General features: G+C 44.6%; 1 protein-coding gene across 7 annotated transcripts in view; it reads right to left on the bottom strand.

Annotated features, from left to right (window-relative positions):
- Window positions 1-723: 723 nt before the first annotated feature.
- Efl1 (elongation factor like GTPase 1) overlaps window positions 724-21,482 on the bottom strand; it is a 129,250-nt gene continuing 108,491 nt past the window's right edge. For 5 of the 7 annotated variants that reach the window (XM_030241945.1, XM_030241943.1, XM_030241944.1 and 2 more), the window contains exons 18-20: window positions 15,162-16,141; window positions 5,935-6,119; window positions 729-1,085 (exon numbers count right to left, since the gene is read on the bottom strand). In XM_030241945.1, the coding sequence (XP_030097805.1) occupies window positions 897-1,085; window positions 5,935-6,119; window positions 15,162-16,141 (1,354 nt within the window). In that variant the 3' untranslated portion in view covers window positions 729-896. Of the gene's footprint in view, window positions 1,086-5,934; window positions 6,120-15,161; window positions 16,142-21,482 lie in introns of all 7 variants that reach the window. The other 2 variants (NM_175317.3, NM_001159672.1) reach the window with 1 other exon arrangement.

The raw sequence follows: 21,482 nt of genomic DNA, 5'->3' as shown, positions 1-21,482 counted from the left end.
AACCAAACCAAATCAAAAACCCCAAGAATACCCATTAAAGATATTTCAAAGTGTTAACTGTGACAATTTTATGATAAAAATCCTTCACGTGACTAAAACATTATTATGCAGTATCAGAAACTCCAGACTTGATTTTTGACCACATTTCATTTGTCCACTGAATGGGAATATCTTAACAAGGCAACTCAGACAACAGGAAAACCATTTAAAACACTGGCCGTGGTCCAGGCACGTTGGCTTTTAGCTCTTCGGTGTGTTTAAGAAGGAATGGCAGAGACAACCACAGAAACTCCTTTCTGTTTTTAATAGAAAGGTCAAGGGCACAATGCTCAAGGACTCTAATTTAGGAAGGCTCGGGCACTCTGTAAAGGAGCACGAACACAGGCTATCTCGGGCTGCTGTTACTAACACTGCAACTGACTGGCACTTCCAAAGAAGCAGCTGCTCTCTAAGTGTTTTCTCCAAATGATGTTAAACTCTGACTGAGGACTAAGTCAGGAACTCAGGTGAAGTTCACAGGAGGACACCCTTGCACGTGACAAACGACGACTAGCCAATGGGAGTCGAGCAGCCACTCAGGACCTAGAGATGAAGCCGGCCTATGGTGCCTGCTCAGCAGTGCTTAGCACCAAGGGCAGCCTGGACTAACCGCTGAGGGTTGTGGTAATAACTCTTCATAATGTGATCAACTCCGTGAAACAGAATTAATTAAACAAACGGTTTGGAAGTTATGTTCTCTGATGCCTTTAAAATATATAGACCATGTTTATTATTGAAAGTGAATCCACACAGATAATTTACCAAAGTGAGATTTTCCCGGATTAGACCCTTGATAATACTTGTTAATTCATTAAAAAGAAAAGGCCCCGCCACCAGCAGTAGTGACTTCTTTTTAGCTACTTGTTTTTGCTGAGGGTTCTCTGCTTTTCTGCGTGTTCCACAATCTTTTCTTCCACATAGAGGCCCTTCCGCTTCCGCACGGCATTCATGTACTTCCGGGCCTGGTTCTCGGAATCCGCCTTCTCCCCAAAGTGCAGGTACTCCTCCTCCGTGGTCGGCACCCAGAACGGGTCGCTGGGAATGACCTTGTAAGAGAGGGTAATAGGATGGGCTAGGTGAGGTGGATGTTAAATTTCATCAGCCTTTGGCTAATGGAACAAGTCCAGAAATAAATATTTAATCTTCCTAGGAATAATAATACACAAATATGAAGACTCATGGGGGCTGTGAAAAAAGGTGTCCATTCAATAGATTTGGAACATCTGTCATTCTGAGTTCTCAGGGCAACACTCCACAAGCATGAAAGAAATGGTTCCATCTTTAATGATAAGGAGAAAGCTATCTGACTGATGTCCTCACTAACTTAGCCGTTATCTCCAATAATGATCAACTTATGCAAACATGGTCCTGCTTATTGTTTTTGTGATAGCTCATGTAGCCCATGATGGATCAGCAATCACTCAGTAGCTGAAGATGCTGACCCTCCTGCCTCTACTGTTAGGTGCTGTGATTGATTACCAGTGTGGTACCATGTCTGGTTTCTATGGTATTGAGGACCACTGAAGGCACCCAAGAGAGTTGTTGTACACACACACACATACACATACACTCGACACACACATGCATCCACAGGCATACATGTACACACAAGTATGTATACACACACACACACACACACACACACTCATACATAGGACTTTGTGTGTAATGGGTCCTATCTTGCTGGGACCTCTGCTAAAGACATCTGAGATTGGCTCAGTTTTTCTCCTTAGACAATTCTAGGGCTGCTGTTTGTATGCACTATATTCCTTGGAAACTCCCTGAGGGTCTAGGCTGTAATGATCTCATGCTGTGTGCTGAGATCTAACCTGATTAGGGTCTCTGCCTTCACCTTCACCACTCTCACACCTGTGTGGTCATCCTGAAGCTGCCTGCATTAATACACCAAAGACACTCCAACACAGGGGAGATGGAGTAAGAGAAGCCCAGTACACTATGGCTGTCTAGTTTGGAAGTATGGAAAGGTCTCTCTCCACCATAGAGCAGGAACTGTCATCAGGGTAGATGGAAGGGTCCTTCTTCCTCACTCATTCACACTGAACCTGACTGCCCAGAGCTCACTCCTCAGATCAGTTTTTCCAAATCAAGAGCTAGAGGAGTATACCACCTTTTAACTAACAGGAGGGCACCCAAGAAAGCTGTTGCCCACATAGACACATGTGTGTGGAAACACATGCACATGAGCCACACATGTACAAATATGTATATAATACGCACACACACAGCTCTAGAGGAGAAGGCTTAGGGGTTCCATTTCATTTGGGTCCAGCAGGTGGGAACCACCACACCCAAAATAACCTCTTGGGAGCTCTTCTGTTCCCCCTTCCTTAGCAGTCTCCCCCAGGTCACTTCGGGATGAAACGGTAGCTCTGGGGTTGGGCTGACATGTGTGTGCAGCACCGCTGGCTGAGACCGCTTTCTCTGCCGTGTCTGTTATTAGCTCCGTTTTCCCCCTTCTGCAAGAAGGGTAAAACTTAGAAAGAAATTATGAGATCGCTGACTTCAAAGGTTTCCTCGTGGAAAATGCCTGTAATTTCATTTCCTCTATTTTTTGAAGCACTTTCTCTCAAAAGCTCTTGATTGAAAATTATATGGTATGCCCGAACACAAATGAAAAAAATACTTGGAGTGAGAAGGCAGATCTCAACAACCATGTTATTTCTAAACCTAACTGGGGGTGGGGGTACCAGATCAGTGACATTTAATTATGATGCAGTTTTAAAGACTTTCAAAGATTTGAAGCTTTTGGAAATAGGACCACGGCAGGTGGCAAGATAAGGACAAAAAGAAGGCATTACAACCAGGACAGAAGTTTTCTTGACAAAAATTCCCTCTAAAATTATTTATTGTCTTTTTTTTTTTAGATAACTGTCTGCAGATGCAACAGACACTACGGTTTTTACACATTACTTAGTGTGTAAGTTCAACTCAGGCTTAAAAAAAAAAGATTCTGAGACACAAAGTATAGTAAGCTTACCATGGCTCCTGTGCAAGCTCACCTCCAGTACACCTTGCTGTTTTGCACGAGTCTACTCTCCTGATTCAGATGGGCACATGGCCACATGGATTTTGGGGAAGCAGGGATAGTTCTGTAAGAGCTAGACACACCCCAAAATCTATCTTAACAATTTAACTCTTTTGAAAGCAGCTACAGAAAATACCAGGTGAGCTGATAAGGCTATCTTCTAATAACAGACAAGGGGCAGCAGTTTGTGGACTCCTAGTTAAAGACTACATTTCCCAGCTTCCTCAGGTTGGGGCGTTGTTAGATGTGGCCATATGATTGGTTCTGGATGATGGGATAAGGAGGAAAATCCAAACTGTATTCTAAGGGTTGGATTGGGACCGTTTCGGTAGCCCCAGCCCTTCTGCTGGGATGGAGCTGTGGTGGGTGACAGACCAATGGCTGTGACCATCAAGGAAAGACATGAATGAGCTGGGCTGTCACAGAGCCATGTGCAAACTCTGCACTGCCTTCTCAGACTGGAAGGAGAAATACCCTCTGCCTGAGTGGCCCACTGTATTTTGGGATGCCTCTGTTAGAGCAGTCTTATCCCTTTTCTCCATACCGTATTTACCAACCAGGAAATGAAGGACAACCTTTAGTGTGTGTGTGTGTGTGTGTGTACTGCATGCATATGAATGTGCGGGTGCATGGCCATGAATGTGTACATGGAAGCCAGAGGAAGCTGCCTGGTGTCTTCACTAGGCTGGCTGGTCAGTGAGCCACAAATTGCCTGTCTTATCCTCCCAGTGCCGGGACTGTAGACATCTGCAGCCATACTTGCTTTTTCACATGGGTGCTAGCGATCTGAACTCAAGTTCTCATGTTTGCAGAGCCATGTTTTCACCCCCTGAGCCTTCTTTCTAGACCCATTCATACAAATTTAAAGAGACTCAATAAAATAAGTTTCAAAGGAAGACTCAGTATATATTTTTTTTCTGGTCAGGCCTGGTGGTGTAAACATATAACCTTATTAGCTGAGGAGGGAAGGCGGAAGGGTCGGGGATCCAAAACCAGCTGTGGCTGCATAGCCAACCTGAGAAACTTATTCATACCTTGGTCCTTTCATGAGCTTTTAAAATGAAAATAAAATATATGATAGATTGCTCATCCAATGACAATGACAGTGTAACAGCTCTGAAGGCTTACTTAAGGCTCTGTTTATAGAAAGTCCCAGGCCTTATGTACCCAATACCCTCTGTTAGATCAGAGACACTATAACCCACTTTCCTGTGCCAGTGTTGACCAAGGCCAGCCTTGTGAGCTGGATGACTGTCATCTATGATGTCAGAAGGCTGAGTTCTGACAGCTGCGCTCAGCAAGGGCAGCACCACTGAGACCGGGGCAGCACCTCTCAAGGTCACTACCCAGAAGCAGAATCGTCTCACTCAGTCACAGACAGTGTCTAGGTGCACAGCCCAGTCACCACATACCGGCCACTAGGACCCCAGGACCCCAGCAGAGCTCCTGCCCTCCAGGCACTGCCACTTAAAATCTACTTCTTTCTTTTACTGCTTCGTGTTTGATGTAAGAAACCAAACCCAAGCTCAAAGGCTAGAATTTTGGATAAACAGGAAATGGTTAACTATAAGCTGAAGGTTAACAGTGCCCTAGATGTTTTCGACACAATGAGAAACAAAGATGAAGGCTACTTGGTAAAAAGGCAATGAAGGAACTCATCAGAACATCATTTAGCATTCAAAAGTGTAAAAGTCAAGAGAAATCTTGAGTGACTGTAAAACATGCTAACTAAAGAGATGCAGCTAAGTGTGAGCACTGTTTGGTTCTATCAAGCATCATGGACTGGACTTTCATGGGGAAAGCAGACACCCAGCGCTCTGGGCTGGAAACTGCATACACCTATCCAGGTGACAGGGACTACTGAATTAAAGCAGATGTGCCTGTTCAAAGTCTTACTTCTTACTTTGCTGATCACAGTTTAAAGAGAAAGGTCTGCCTCAATTATTTCCATTTTTCACTAATCGTGTAAATGTAAGCTCTGTGTTTAAAGAATTCTAGAGAAAGAACGCCATCAAGCTGCAGGAAGTGAGAGAAGTGCAGACATAGAAAGGAGCCCTGGCCAGCAGCAAAGCCTACAACACAGGGCTCGAGGTGGTGGCTCCACATAAATTATCCCAGAAGTGAAGTCTCTGCACTGTCCCAGTAAGCAGCAGAGACAGCACGTAACCACCAGCCCAGCAGACAGTAACACTCCCAGGCTACACTCTATCGCGGAAGGAGGGAGCTAGAATTACCGAGGTTTCCTACAAACAAGAAAGCACTGCTGTTTTGAGACAGCCTCTCTTGGGCTTTAGGCTTTTCCTTCCTCAGTTTTCCTGGCCGAGTGTTCTCGCTGCTAGTTAATGGCTAAGTCTCCTTTAAGGAAGGCCTACCCCATGCCTCCCACACACTCAGAACACGGTACTAACAACACCCTTCTCTTCCCTGCAGTGCACCTACTGAGTGTCCTTTTGTGACTGCACAAAAATTTGCTGTGTGCTTGACTCCATGCTGTGGTCAAGGAAAGGCTGTGGTGAGCAGGAGCTTATAAAGACAAACTGCAGATCTCCCTTCAAGAGTTCTCCCCTTGATGCTGGAAGAATCTCTCCCCATCCTCCTACCCCCAAGGGAAAAGCGTTCGAGTTTCACATTCAAAAGTGCTGTCATTTTTCTTTAACTTAACGTATGTCTGCAGCAAGAGAAGAATGGACTAAATGCCCTGTAACTCCGATTTACGTTATAGACAGAGTGCTCGTTGGGTTGGTGCTGTGAGCTGGCTTTCACAGGCCCCTTGCCTGGGCCCCATGCCAGTAACAGCCAGCTTCACGTAGCCTCTGCCTGGCTCTCGGGAAGGTGGGGCTGCATCTCACCTCCCAGTGGCTGAACACCAGCTGTGGGCTGGCCAGTCCGCTGGTCCTCTTCCTGATCTCATCCGCAAAGCCAAAGCTTTCCGCTACAGGCAGCACAGCCTTGATGATGAACATGTCCGTCCCTTCCTTCATCTCTTCCTGAAGCACTCGACCTTCTCGCTTTGACAGCACGGCATAGACTCGGCCTACAAAACCAAAACTCCTTAAGTTCACCCACCGATCACAACTTGACCCAAAGCCACAACAATTTGCATGCTTAGTAATGATACCATGAATATTTAACTGCTAATTAAAAGGACAAAATTAGAAAAAAATGCATATAAAAGATAACAAGAGTCCAAAATGTGCCCCCCAGTGACAACCCCCACCATGCAGTGTGAGAGGTATGGCCTCTGGAATTACAAGCAGAATTATCTCTGGGCATGAAATCCAATGAGAAAAGTGTGACTGGATTCCTATAACTATTTAAATGCTTCAGTCACTATTTTTAATACGATGACCAAAATGGTGTTAAGAGACCATTTGAGCTCAGAAACCAAGCAATTGACAATGAATGGCATTTTTTTTATTTTTTATTTTTTTTTTATTTGGGAGGTTGACAGACACAGACCCGGGGACAGCGAGACGCACGGAAGCCGGGATGGTGCGTCTCGGTCGGATGCAGACTCGGGCTTGGTCCCCGGGGAGAAGAAGGAAGCAGGAAGCAGGGAGCAGGGAGAACCGGGACAGGGGGACAGGGGGACAGGGGGACAGAGAGACCCGAGCTGCGCAGGCCACGGCAGAGGCCAGGCAGGCCGGGATGGAAGAAGGAGGCAGGAGCAGGGAGAACCAGGACAGGGGGACAGACAGACGCAGAGACCCGAGCTGCGCGGGCCACGGCAGAGGCCAGGCAGGCCGGGATGGAAGAAGGGAGAACCGGGACAGGGGGACAGTGGGACAGAGAGACCCAGACTGCGCGGGACACGGACTCGGGCTTGGTCCCCGGGTGGGAGAAAGTGGAAGAAGGCAGGAGAAGGGAGAACCGGGACAGGGGGACAGACAGACACAGAGACCCGAGCTGCACAGGCCACGGCAGAGACCAGGCAGGCCGGGATGGAAGAAGAAGGGAGAACCGGGACAGGGGGACAGTGGGACAGAGAGACCCAGACTGCGCGGGACTTGGACTCGGGCTTGGTCCCTGGGTGGAAGAAAGTGGAAGAAGGAAGGAGAAGGGAGGGAGGCAGGGGGGGACAGACAGACACAGAGACCCGAGCTGCACGGGCCACGGCAGAGGCCAGGCAGGCCGGGATGGAAGAAGGAAGAGGGAAGAAGGGAGAACCGGGACAGGGGGACAGACAGACACAGAGACCCGAGCTGCGCGGGCCACGGCAGAGGCCAGGCAGGCCGGGATGGAAGAAGGAAGCAGGAGAAGGGAGGAGAAGGAAGGAGAAGGGAGAACCGGGGGCTGCGGGACTCGTGGAAGCCGGGATGGGTCCCTCGATGGCGGACGCCGACGCCAGGCAGCCCCGGGTGGAAGGGAGGAGGAGGAGGAGGAGGAGGAGGAGAGAGACTTAGAGTCAGACAGAGGGACAGGGAGAGAGACTTAGACACAGAGACAGAGAGACAGAGAGAGGCTCTGTCCCTATGAATGGCATTTTTATACCAATCAAAACCCATACCTATGTTAGCATTTGCTCCTATTTTTCCTAAACTGACAGTATTTAAGTAGTGTTGAGAACAGGTATTTTATACCCCAGGAGATGAACCATGCTTGGAATCTTTACTGTCTGGTAGCAATCTCTAAGACATCACAAGAGTCTTAGCAGCTTCTCCTGCCTGACACTTACAATTTGTCTTAGGTAAGATTCAGCCTTACACTCAGGAGGGACACATCTGCCCCTTGGGCATGGCATCCTTGCACAGATGTCTGTGTGTGCTCAGGGCATCCTTTCAACTAATAAGCAGGATGATGGAGGGAAACAGATAAATTAAAAATCACAGAGAAGCCTGAAGAGCTCACTGCAGCTAGCAGGCACGCTCATTACAGCCTCACTTTCTACCTGCAGCTCAAAAAAGGGTTGTGACTGCAGAAGTGATCTGTGTGTGTGTTAAGTGCACAGAGGCGGCTGGGCAGAGTTAGTCTCCCCAGGCAGCACAGTGAGCTCAGACTTCTACTCAGTGTAAGGGAATGTGTCTCGCGTGGCCACCTCTACTCACTCATCTTTGTTTCTTAAGCCAGGAACTGAGGGTTCAGAGCAGCACCGTCTCACACGCTCCTCTCTGCAGATCCCCTCTGCTGGCAGTGACAGGGAAGGAGCAATGGAGACCATGGCAGACAAATGTGCCACATGGCCTTGAGGACTAAAACAAGGACCCTTCTATTAGTCACGGAAGGCACTGCCTCTCCATTGTCTGTTACCATTTCTTTTTCCCTGCCCCACATTTCTGAAGCAGGCAACTTCTGACTTCTTCCTCAAATGCTCTTTGACACACAAGTTCTTTGAGCAGCTCAGGGCTCCACTAAACTGCTTCTTGGAGCTGCATGCTAATGTCCATGCTCCAATCCAGTGTGCTCCTCAACCTGACTCTCATGGCCTGTCTGCTGCACTGGGGACCTCGGCTGGGTGCACATCCTTACACACCTAAGCCCGGGGCCACCAATGTTTAATTCTGTAACTCCTAAAGACATAACTTTCTGTGAGCACTCTGGGAAGCCTCATGTCTTCCTTCGAACAAACTCTGTCAGAGAGCCAAGTCAAACACTGTCTATGTGGTAAGCGAATTTTAGGGGAGATGCCTAAGACCCCAGGCTTTTCACCTGCCTTCCAGCCCAGCTTTACAATGCTAACTGCACTCCGCAGTGGAGTCAATGGCCTTCTAAACTCAAATCCAAGCAAAAAGACAAAGCACTCTCTAGGGATAGATCCTACCTTGTCATTAGTACCGGGAATGTGGGCTACAAAATCGTAAAGCAGTAAATTAGAAGGAACATGAAAGTCAGCAAACATTACCAGATAAGTTAAGTAAATTCAAAATGTATTACCTAAACCTGGCTTGCTCCTGGGTAGACCCTCTATCTTTAAAAGCCAGACAAGTCCTGAGCCTAAAATCTGAAGATCCTCTAAAGTTCTCACTTACCAGTCCTAGATTTACCACATGGGACACGTGTGATCCCTGTTCTACATAAGCCAGCCTTTCAGCCACTTGAAGATAGATACCAAGCCTAACTTTCAGTGACAGGCTGTGAATTTCCTGTTGTATCCCAGCTGTGTCCCTAAATGAGTCAATATGACTTATTTACCTGCCTCTCACAATGCAGTATTTTAAGAGCAGTCTGTCAATGGTGAAAAAAAAAATCATAACTATTGCTTTGATTAAATAATCTCCATTCTGCTACATAGTTTTTTTCTCTGACACACACACACACACACACATACACACCTTATGAAAATACACAGTACGTGTGAGTAAGTCATCTTTATTTTATTCTATTCTAAGAAAAACGTTTTGTTATTATTGTGTGTGTGTTTATATGTGTCCATGCTGGTGTGCACAAGCCACAGTATTTGCATGGTGGTCAGGAGAAGGTCCTCACCTTCTGTGTGGTTTAAGACAGGGTCTCTTTGATGTTTTTCTGCTGTGTACACCATGGTAGCTGGTTCATGAACCTTTGGGGGTCCTAGCGTCTCCACCTCCACTCCCCCTTAGGAGTGCTGGGATCCCAGATGTTTACGACACACATCTGGCTTTTGCATTTGCTCTAGAGATTAGAATTTTAGTCCTTAGGCTTCTGGGACAAGCAGTTATATCCACTGAACTATCTTCCTAGCCCCACATTCTAAGAAAAAAAAAACTAAGGTAGTTTATGAAAGTGACTGGGAAGCAGTAGGGTAAGAAAGACTAGGAAAACGGGTAAACGAGTTGTGACAAGGGCTAGTGAGCATAAATAGGTGACTGCTGGTTCTCAGGCTGCCAATTTTTCTCCTCCAGGGGCCAGAGCAACAGTTGGGATCAATACTCGTAATTGAAACTGAATGTAATTAACCATACATTTTTGAGCCACTCAATTTTATCTACTAGAACTACATCCTACAACAGAGGCCTAGTGATGGAAACCCTGTAAGAAAGCTTCCCATAGTCACTGGGCTCCCAGGACAGCTCTGCCCAAAGCTTGGAAGACACCTTTAGACACCTTCTAACCCTGCCACTGCTGTCAGTGGGGAATCAACTCGCATTTCTGACCCAGGCTGCTCACTGTGAATACTTTGTTATCCCTTCACTGGGACAGAAGCATCAGACCAGTCAGTCCTTCCCTTGTTCATGTGACTTCAGACCCGAGTTCTATAGGAAAACAGCAGCAGCAGGAGCTGCTCAGCTAGAAGGGTTCTGAGCATGACTACACTGCTGGTGCTTCAGCCTGTCCCTGGCCTGGTTATTACGAGGAATTCAGCCCCTGTGAACAGAGCCCGCCCTGAGACCACAGCTGTGAGCTTTCCCAATCCAAGCCCAGTGTACATTGGAGGACTCCCACTCAGAGCCACAGCTCCTTCAGCGTAGATTATGTCACCTTAGGCCAACCCATAAATATTCTCTTCAGATTCAAGGACACTCTTGAACACCCTGCACTGCTGATGCTGAAGGCTAGAACCTCCTCTCCATGTCAGCTCCATGGAGAGAGAGCAGCATCTTTATAGCATTACAGAAGGTAAGCTTAGCTATGTAAATAACAATAATAATAGAGCCATCGATACCTTTTAAAAAGTGTTTTCTGTTTGTTTGTTTTGTTTGTTTGTTTTTTCGAGACAGGGTTTCTCTGTGTAGCCCTGGCTGTCCTGGAACTCACTCTGTAGACCAGGCTGGCCTGGAACTCAGAAATCCTCCTGCCTCTGCCTCCCGAGTGCTGGGATTAAAGGCGTGTGCCACCACTGCCCGGCAGAAAAGTGTTTTTAAAAGTAAAAAAGGACATTTTGTTGGGATCTTTTTCCAAGATAAACTACTTTGGAAATGAGTATTTTCCTACAAACTTTCCCACTTTGATCATATATATAATTTAATAATCTGTATAGGGACAATTAAGATGTAAAATTAAGATGTAAAAGGAAATCCATCTTTGCGAAATAAAAAGGACCTAAAATCATTGATTCTTAGAAAATTAAAAGGAACAGTCAGTCAACAAAGTCTGAAGCCATCTTGGACGACCTCCAGATGCCTAGGCAAGAAGTAAAAGGCTTTAGGAACAGAGAGAGTTTCCCTATTGCTTTTTCCAATTGATGTTATGGAGTTTGAGAGAAAAGAAAAGAAAAAAAAACAAAGAAAAAAACAAAAACAACAAAAAAAAAAAACAAAGCAAAATCAAAGCACATATCAACAGCTGACTTCACTGACAGACTCTGAACTCTAGGCTGTCCAAACCAAAGAGAGCCCCCCCCCCCCCCCCAAACACAGACACAAATGCCAGGAGAAAAACAGGCCTCAGGGGAATGCTCCAGGAACTGGACTTCAAAGCAATTCTGGAGAGGAAAAGGTAAAGATATCCAAAAAGACTCATGGTGGTGGTGATGGTAGCCAGTTGGTTTTGGGGACCAATGTCTGTTCTAACCAAACCACATACAAAGCTGCACAAGGAAGGCCTGTCACAGTGGGACTTCCATGCCACTCGGACAAAAGAGAGCCATACTTCACTCCAAAGGAAGAAGAATGCTAACAACTGGACCCAGATGAGCAGCTGGCTCCAGGAAGCCACAGGCTGTGTCTGGTAGCCAGGTGAGGTGCTCCAATGTGAAGAGAAAAGAACTGGAAGACAGCTGGTACCTTGAAGTATTACCCCAGGGAGCATGAGTCACCACAGGGGCTGGGTGTGGTTTCAGGTGACCAGTTTGCTGGGACTTTCAACCTGGTAACAGGACAGCTGCCTCTGGCTTCGGTGTTATGCTGAAAACTGGTCTTTTCGGGGAAACAAAGGACAAAAGTTAGAAATGCAGCTTCGTGGTGTAGGGTTTGTGTAGAAGAAACCCGCAAGCGCCACCTGGAATGCTAACTGCAGGACTGATGGCTTGGGGAGGAAACATGCTGCTCTTATCCTGAGTGACAGCACAAGGAGGACCTCCACAGACTGTAGGCTTTAGAAAGACCATTCAACATAGAAAGAGAAAAGAAAAAACAAACATAAAAACCAACAAGTCACACGATAACCGATCCCGAGGACAGGGAAAAAGAAAAAGGATCAATTCCAGATGATCCTTGTGAGACAAAGAGCTGAGGGCCCGCGTCCACGGTCCATGTGGGTGAGTATGCACAGTGGGTGGGGGAGGATGGTGATTGAAGCAGCAAGTCCAGCATGCTTACATCAGGCTGGGCCTACCAAAATAAAAGCACTAACACAGCACAGAGGGGCCTCTCACTGCTCCCAAGCTTCCACACTGGGAAGAGCCAGCGAGACACTCCTGGTAACAGCAAGAAAGCATTGTTCTCTACACCTGCGTGACCCTACTCTCAGAAAGGTGAGAAAAGACCTCTGCTGTTCTCAGACAACTGGTTAAGTTGGTAACCAGAGATCACTGACATGAAGGACTGCAACCTCACCAGAACATTTTGTCCACTAATAGCTTACTTATGCAGAAAAACAAAACAAAACAACAAAAATGGGTAAGGAATCCATGTTATAAATTTAAATTTTTTACCATTTTCCCCTTATAAATTTAAATTTTTGACCATTTTCCCCTTTGCATAGTTGTATTGCTTAATATATAACATGTAACAAGAGGATTAATTATATAGACCCGGATTATTGATACGTAAATATAGGAGATCATGAGACTACCTAATTTTTTGCGGAGTCCAGGCAATCACCCCACAATGAAGTCCCCAGCACTGATTCTGGAGAAACAGTGGGGAAGACATGTCTATGAAAACAAAAATAGGGCCAATGAGACTCAATCCTAAACTTCATGAAAAGAATGCTGACCCACGTGAGTGAGTGAGAGGTATTTGTGTCCTGGCTGGTCTCCTGGGTGGTGGGTTCAGACATGGCTGCTTTATTTTAGGAAGGATGCTGATGAAGTGAAATGTGTCTGAAGGAGCACTGAATGGAAAGGCCACAACCCACAGAAACAGCTGGAGGATCAGGGTAGCTTCCTCCTGAGCAGAAGACTGGGAACCTAGCATTTACAAATACAAACTCTACAGAGATGAGGCGGTACAGACATGGCCGAAATGAGCAGGAAACTGGCCATGCTTAATAAAGGAGATACTGTCTAATCATGGAATTACATGAGCTGCCCACTGCCAGGAGTTTAGAAATAGACGGGGCATACAGATTGCCAAGTAAAAGAGAATGCAGATGAGCTCTCAGGTGAAGCAGTCAAGGTCTCTTGATTTCAGTTCCATCTCAGTCTCTATAAGGAGGCTCTCAAGGGAAATGCAGACTAAGGTCTGGCAATGGACTACTTAGGTGACAAGCTATATGAGTTGCAACATTCAGAAAGAGTGGATGGAGGTCACTGTGTGTAGCCCACACTTAGAGATTTCCATTACAGGGCACGCTGCTGTTCAGTAGCCTCTGACTAAATTGACCTAACTTGCTTAGTCATGCTGTTTTGAAATGTTGCTACAGATATTCACTTTATCCTAAAGAACTTTATGATACAAGCCTAGATTTCTTTTAAGAAGAAAGAAGAGGAGGAGAAGAGAAGGAGGAGGAGGAGGAATAGTAAGAAGAAGGAGAAAGAAGAGGAGGAGGAGGAAGAAAAGGAGAAGGAAGAGAGGGGGAAGGAAGGAGGGGAGGGAGAGAGACAGAGACAGAGACAGAGACAGAGAGAGAGAGAGAGAGAGAGAGAGAGAGAGAGAGAGAGAGAGAATGAATATGAATCTCTGATTATTCTTTTGGAAACTAATCAATGAAGCAAACTTATTACAGCATAATTGACTGTGTACTGACTCAAAGACCCTTCAGGCAAGAGCAAAGAGAATAAATAAATCCCATCTATGGCTAACTTTCATCCTTTATTCTCTTCACCACTACAGTTCCAAGATTCCTCTAGACAAAGATATCTACTGTCAGGACACTTTGAGGAATGGTGTTTGTGTTCTAATCTGACTTTTCACAACTTGCAAAGACTTATTTTCCTTGACCCCTCCCCATTTAATAGAAGAAAATATGCCTCAGTGAAACAGTATAGAACAGCAGGTGGCCACCCTGAACCCGACTCCATGTGCCCAGAGGTCCCAGCACTGCTTCCTTTACAGGGAGGAGAACCAGCCAGTGATCTGATGTAACAGCTGGCAGCTAAAAGGTCTGCGAAAGCCTAAGTAATTCTTCTTCAGGACTGAGAATTTACAATGTGTCCTTTGTGCTATGAGGACAAGAATGGTGGCTTCTCCTTACCACCATTAGGGTGGCCCGGTTACCAGGCTGAAACACTGATTTACCTGGGACAAAAGTGCTGCCAAGTTGGGATTATATCCTGACAGGCCAGACCTTTTATCATAAAACTGCTAAGAAGGAAAAGTAAGGAGAATATTTCATTCATAAAGGCCAAAAATAATGACTAGGAATAAATTTAACCAAGAAAGGGAAAGACTTCTATTAAAAATAAATAAATAAATAAATAAATAAATAAATAAATAAATAAATAAATAAATAACACCCGTCAAGATCCCAATGATGTTCCTACACAACCTCACAAAACAATCCTGAAATGTGCATGGAAATATAAAAGATCACAGAACGTCAAAGTGACCCATCTGGGGCCCGCACAGAACACGGTATCTAACTATATAGAGTCATGGTGACAAAGATAGATGACAGCAGGCACAGCATCTCACATGTAGACCAAAGGAATATAAAACAAGCCTTAGAGATAAAAGTGACACTGCTAAGGACATCTAAATTTTGATAAAGGGACCAAAACCATGAACTGGTAAACAGACAGCTTACTCAATAAATGATACTGGCAAAACTGAATATCCTACTATAGAAGAATGAAATTAGATCTATATCTTCCACCCTACACACACAAATCAATTCAAACTTAATCAAAGATCTTAGCCTGATCTTGCAAAAGAAAAGACCTTTAGTAGCCATGTATTTTCCATGCTGAGAATTTAAGATACAGGTCTCTGGCTTTCAAAAAACTCTTAATTCGTTAGTAAATTAGATGTTCTAGCTTCAGCAAAGTACTAAGGGGGTTTAAGATACAGGAGACCTTGTTGCTCAGGGCACCTCTCTGTCTTCATCCTTCCCTCCTTACCGAGGACATCACTGGTGGCCATGATGTCACATGTGTACATAGCTGCCATCAGGCGTTGAGGTTTCACCTGCAGAGCGTAGCGGCAGGCTTCTTTCATGGTAGCAATTAGCTGCCCGGAGAAGGGTCCATAGCAGTCAATAACCGGAGAGTCTCCTTTCTGGGAAGTCTCTTCAAAGGGCTCCGAGCAGACATCTTGTTGCTCTTGGTTTTCATCTCCAACGTGACAGGTTTTACCTCCCCCCTGTCCCTCTCCTGCCAGATCACACTGACCTTGGTGCTGTTTATCACTTGCTCCTTGTTCTGCACATTTATTTAGCTCCCACTTTTCTAGAACAAAACAGACACCCATGAGCGGCTCCTCACACATGGGGCCAGAGAGGGTCGCAAGCTGGAAGCCACTCACAATGCTATTGCCAAAGTCTCGGAATCTGCTGGCCTCTTTTGATTCTCTGCCAGCTGGGCCAGACCATACTGAGTTCTGGAAATCTTCACTTCTACTGACTAGGATGTTGGGCCCACATTTCCTTGGGCCAAATGACCAGATCTGGTCAACAGTGTTCCTCCATTTCCTCCCTGTTAGATGTTTCTCTAGCTTTCCTTTGAATTCCCATATTTTCTCTTGGGTCTTCTGATGAATGGCTTGGGTATTTCTACCCTCGTTCAAGGAGGATGTCAAAAGCTCCATGGAACGAATCAAGTCGCTGTTTTCTTCCAGAATCCTGGTGACTTCTTCTGGAAGCGGTATGGCACGGACACTGAGAGTGGCCAGTTTGTTGGGAGTCGGTATGGTGATAAGCCCATCCGAGTCCACGTGGATCCCCTCTGGGATTTTGCTTTGCTCTTCTTTTGTTTGGTGTATGACAGCAACTTTTTGCTGCCTGCCTATTTCTTCATTGACCATGTCAACTTTGGGAGGTTTTGTGATCGTTTCTCTGAATGGAATAATGGGTTCAGATACACTGATGTGGATCTTTGCAAACCTATGAGAGCAAGAGAAATAGCAGCTGGTTAGAATCTTAGCCTTGCATCACAACAGAGATAACAGGAAAACACAGAAAGGTAAACATCATTGCTGTGAGGCCTGTCCTTTACGTTCTGTCTCAGTTCACACGGTGCTTTCATTTAGCCTGAGAGACACCCTGATGGGAACGGAGCTCCGCGGAGCTCTAGGCTTGTGCTGGGATATTGCTGCTGTGTTCATTCTCAAGACAACTAAACCATCTATTTAAGTAAGATTGTTTTGAGTGGAAAACAAATATTGTAATAGGATCTGACACATGACTCCTTTAAAATCAAATTTGCCAGACTTGAGTCTGGCGAAGAAGAACCCAGTGATTAACCCTCTGAAGAGACAGTCATGGTACATTCTGTATTGACAAAGAGGCTCACGTGAGCCAGAAGGGCCCAGGACTGTCTAGACTAGCACGTCACCATGAACTTTCTGTAGTGATGGAAGCTCTTTATGTTCTCTTGATGACTGAGCACTGGAAACGTGGCTAGTGCAACAGAAGAAAAAGATTTTAATTTTATTTAAATGTAAATATCCACACGATGGTTGAACATTGGAAATGTGACTAGTGGTGTTGATTTTTTTACCAGTATTGTTTATATACTTCATATGGTCCCACACCTTCACACAGTGTCTACAGTACTGTATAGCACAGGGCTTGAGCCCTAATCTGGCACAAAGTTCAGAAAGTTCCCCTTCCACACAGTACTGGATTTAGTTTCTTTCTTGTTGGCTGTAAGCTCAGCCAGGGCATAGACTGGCAGAGACTGACTCTGCTGCTGCTGCCGCCGCCGAGGAACCGGGCAATCTTTCTTTCTGTCTAATTTTCTGTCTATGCCATTGTCAAATCACACTGAACCCTTGGTGGTCTACATCTTTGTGTATGTGTACTTGTGCATGTATAAGTACATTATACTGATTTTTGGACTCTCAAAATGGTATCGTCCCTGGGAAGTTTGTTCCCTAAGGAAACTGAGTGTTGACAATTCATCCTAGGTTTCTTTCTGTTTTTAATGTGTTGTAGATATGGCCCAAGTACTTTATTTTATGCCTTTTGGTAAATTTGAAAACTCAATAGTTTTTTTTTTTTTAAATGAAATAGTATCTAAATGGATTTTAGTACATAGAACCTGAAACAGATAATGTGCAGAAGAAAAAAAAAAAAAAAAAAAGAATGGCGGCTGGTGAGATGGCTCAGTGGTTAAAAGCGCCGACTGCTTTTCCGAAGGTCCCGAGTTCAAATTCCGGCAACCACATGGTGGCTCACAACTATCTGTAACAAAATCTGATGCCCTCTTCTGGAGTGTCTGAGGACAGCTACAGTGTACTTACATATAATAAATAAATAAATCTTAAAAAAAAAATGATAACAGCTTCCTTCCACGGAGAGCCATGGCTCTACCAGTAAGGTTTTCTTCTTTCAAGGATCAGCTTCCTTCAAGTCTCCATGTCTGCTCCAGGATGCACACGGTGGATGGATGACTACCTGGCACTGTACCAATCGAAAATCACTTTGATACTCAAACTCGAGAGTATATACAGATGAAGCTGGAGTTCAGTCTCACCCAATAATTCAGATGGGAAGAGATAACGCAACAGTGAACAGAATTAAGAATACACACATGTGTATGTTTTGCTTCGTGCTGGTCAGTTGCCGAGTGCTTTACAAATGTGCTATTTCCTCAACAGACACTAATACAATCCTCCTTGTGTAGAGGAGGGGACCAGGTAAGCATACACATTGTCCAAGAGGCTGGAGAATGGACGATCTAGGATCTAAATCCTGCTCTGGCTTCAGTGTTCACACTCTTCACCATTACACTGCAGGGAAAAGTTGGGTTTCACTGCACACATTACACTGCAGTGAAAAGTTTTAACAACATGATAAACAAACAAAAAAAAAACCACAATGCTAACTGATTTTTATCATAGATCATGTAAACTTAATTTGTATGAAGTCTGTCAAAATAATTAAAATTATAATATAAAACAATATATGCTAAAAATATCAAGTGATCTATATAATCATTATTTAAAATGCCAAACTGGCATTCAATACTTATTCTTTGTTTTTTTTAAAAAAAGTGTTTAGGTAGAATAAAAATTGCCACTAACTGGCCTCAATAGCTAACCCAGTCTTTTCGTAAGCATGATTCTTCCCACTTCCCAGTCTGAGGGTCTATTTGCTACCTTACCAATCCTAGCGAGCCACTCTTGATGTTAGAGGCTCAGGCAGGAGGGACATGTGGGTCTGAGCATCCCATCCTATCAGTTGGCACCTGGCTGGGCACAAGTGTGACTTCTTTTTTATGCATAGTTAGGGGTTACTGAAATAGCACTATTGAAAACCCAAAGTATTCTTATTTCATGCAGTTAGAAATACAAAGCCAGATTCACATTAGAGCTCCTTGACTTCTTATAAGCATTTACTGGAATTTACAATTTCATGTAGCTAGGTGACAACTGGCCTGCACTTTGGCAAACAAACAAACAAACAACAAAACCTCACAGGGTCATGATAGAATTCCTTGTTTTTAGAATTCTTGTAGGTTTTGTAAAGAGACTTATTTTTGTTAGGTTCAATAAACACGTCAGGTAAGGAGGCAGATCAGGCGAATGTCTTGTAGCAGAGAAACCTTCAAATGGCCCAAGAGGTAAATCTGTCAGTTAATTGTTGGAGGGCAGGTGAGTCAGAAGAGAACGAAATTACCAAAAGAGAAAGAAAAACAAAACAAAACAAAACAAAACAAAACAAAACAAAACAAAACTGTGTCTTCCAGCCTTATCTCAGATAAGTCCCTAAGGCTGTGCTGGACATAAATCTAAATGTGTCTTTGTCTAATTATACTGTTAATTTTTTTTAAATTTGCAGGTTTAAAAAAGGTTTTTATTTTTTATTTATATGTATGTATATATGTATACTGTATGAGTTTATGTGCATCATGCATGTGAAGGTGACCACAGAGACCAGAGAGTGCAGGATTCCTGGAGCTATGGGCCGCCTAAGGTGGATGCTAGGTCTGGAATCTGGGTCCTTTGCAAGAGCAGTAACTGTTGAGCCATCCCTTCAGTAAGCATAAGGGCCCGAGTTCCCCAGAGCCCATGTGAAAAAAGCCAATGTGCTGGTTTGTGCCAGCAGTCTCCGTGTTGAGGGGAAGAGACAGCCAGGTTCCTGGGGCTCGCTGTAGTAAGCCTAGTTAGCTGGGTTGCTCAGTATCTGAGGAATGACCTCTACCTAAGGCCTCCACACACACCTACAAGCATATGTACATGCATCTCCTGACACACATATGCATATAAGATAATAATACAGAAGCACGGACACTAAAGGAAACAGATAAATAGGAACAGCACAGGAATGGGAAAATAGTTTTTAAATTACAGAGAATATTGGCTTAGGTACTTTAAGGAAGCCAACTACAAAGCTATTAAAACTGAGAAAATACATCCATACCATTATATTGTTACCTTTTATTATAAAGTAACAAAAAAAGCTATGCACTACTTTGAATGTCTGAGGTTCCAAGAAGTCTGCTATAGAAATTGCTCAAACAATTAAAGTCATTTCATGCTGTGGAGGGAAGTGTGCAGCTGCCAAATCTATCTGGTACCAAGAGCAGAAGCTTTGTAAATCATAGCAATGCAGAGCCTGCTGTTGCTTATAAATAAGTAGACAGATGACAGACAGAAAGACAGACAGACAGACTGGCAAGTGCAGTAGGCTTCTATATAGCTGCGACTGTGCTTCATGTGGGTTCTTGCTCCGTCTGCTCTGTATCTAAGATCTCCATGCTGAGAACTCTGACAGCTCTTCTGGCTTGGAGACAACAGCGGACATTTCATCTCTCCCTCTTTTGTATACAAACCACGAATGGGTGAAAAAGTTGAAATAAGAGGCATGCCCTATTACGTCCTAAAAGGCCATAGACATTCTTTTTTTTCTCCTTATTTATTTATTTATTTATTTGATATTTTCTTTTTTTTTTTTTTTTAAAGATTTATTTATTTATTATATGTAAGTACACTGTAGCTGTCTTCAGATGCACCAGAAGAGGGCATCAGATCTCATTACGGGTGGTTGTGAGCCACCATGTGGTTGCTGGGATTTGAACTTCGGACCTTCAGAAGAGCAGTCGGGTGCTCTTACCCACTGAGCCATCTCACCAGCCCCCTGATATTTTCTTTATATACATTTCAAATGCTATCCCAAAAGTTCCCTATACTCTCCCTTCACCCTGCTCCCCTACCCACCCACTCCCGCTTCTTGGCCCTGGTGTTCCCCTGTACTGGGGCATATAAAATTTGCAATACCAAGAGGCCTCTCTTCCCAGTGATGGCCGACTAGGCCATCTTCTGCTACATATGCAGCTAGAGACACAAGCTCTGGGGGTACTGGTTAGTTCATATTGTTATTCCACTTATAGGGTTGCAGATCCCTTCAGCTCCTTGGGTGCTTTCTCTAGCTTCTACATTGGGGGCCCCGTGTTCCATCTTATAGATGACTGTGAGCATCCACTTCTGTGTTTGCTAGGCCCCGGCATAGCCTCATACGAGACAGCTATAACAGGGTTCCTTCAGCAAAATCTTTTTGGCATATGCAATAGTGTCTGGGTTTGGTGGATGATTATGGGATGGATCCCGGGGTGGGGTAGTCTCTGGATAGTCCATCCTTTCGTCTTAGCTCCAAACTTCGTCTCTGTAACTCCTTTCATGGGTATTTTGTTCCCTATTCTAAGGAGGAATCATAAACATTCTTAATATAACCGTGAGATGTAGCAGTCACAAAGAATCAACTGATCTGCAATCATTTAGGTCAAAGTGAATACAAGTTTCTCTAGCCATAAGAAGGCACCTCTCCATTTTGCCAAGCCCCTCACAGGCAACCATAACTTTCTATTATAATCTGCCCTCCCCATTCTGTTTTTCCTATTTAAATACAAACACCTAAACTATGCAGTTTAGTTGTGTGTATACAAGTATACACGTGTTTTCATGTGGACACTAAAGATCAACTACAGTCTCTTCCTCAATCAGTCTCTACCTTAATTAGTGACAACCTACTTATGGTGGTAGATTCCCATAGCTCTAGATACTTAGGAGGCTGAGGGACAATCACTGGAGCCCGAGAGTTTTAGGCCATCTCAGGCCATGCAGTGAGAACCTATCCTAGAACAAGAATGGCATCAAGAGCACTCATCCTTGCCAGACATTTGCCCAGCTCTGTTATACACAGAGACTTAGAAATGGAAGATCTGCCAAGCTGAGGGAAGTGGCTGTTTTCTTAGGACACAACACACACCAGATTCCAATAG

This window comes from Mus musculus, chromosome 7, assembly GCF_000001635.26.
Source record: "Mus musculus strain C57BL/6J chromosome 7, GRCm38.p6 C57BL/6J".
Taxonomy (NCBI): domain Eukaryota; kingdom Metazoa; phylum Chordata; class Mammalia; order Rodentia; family Muridae; genus Mus; species Mus musculus.
The sequence above is the reverse complement of the archived record's forward strand: the minus strand, read 5'-3'. Positions and strand labels throughout refer to the sequence as shown.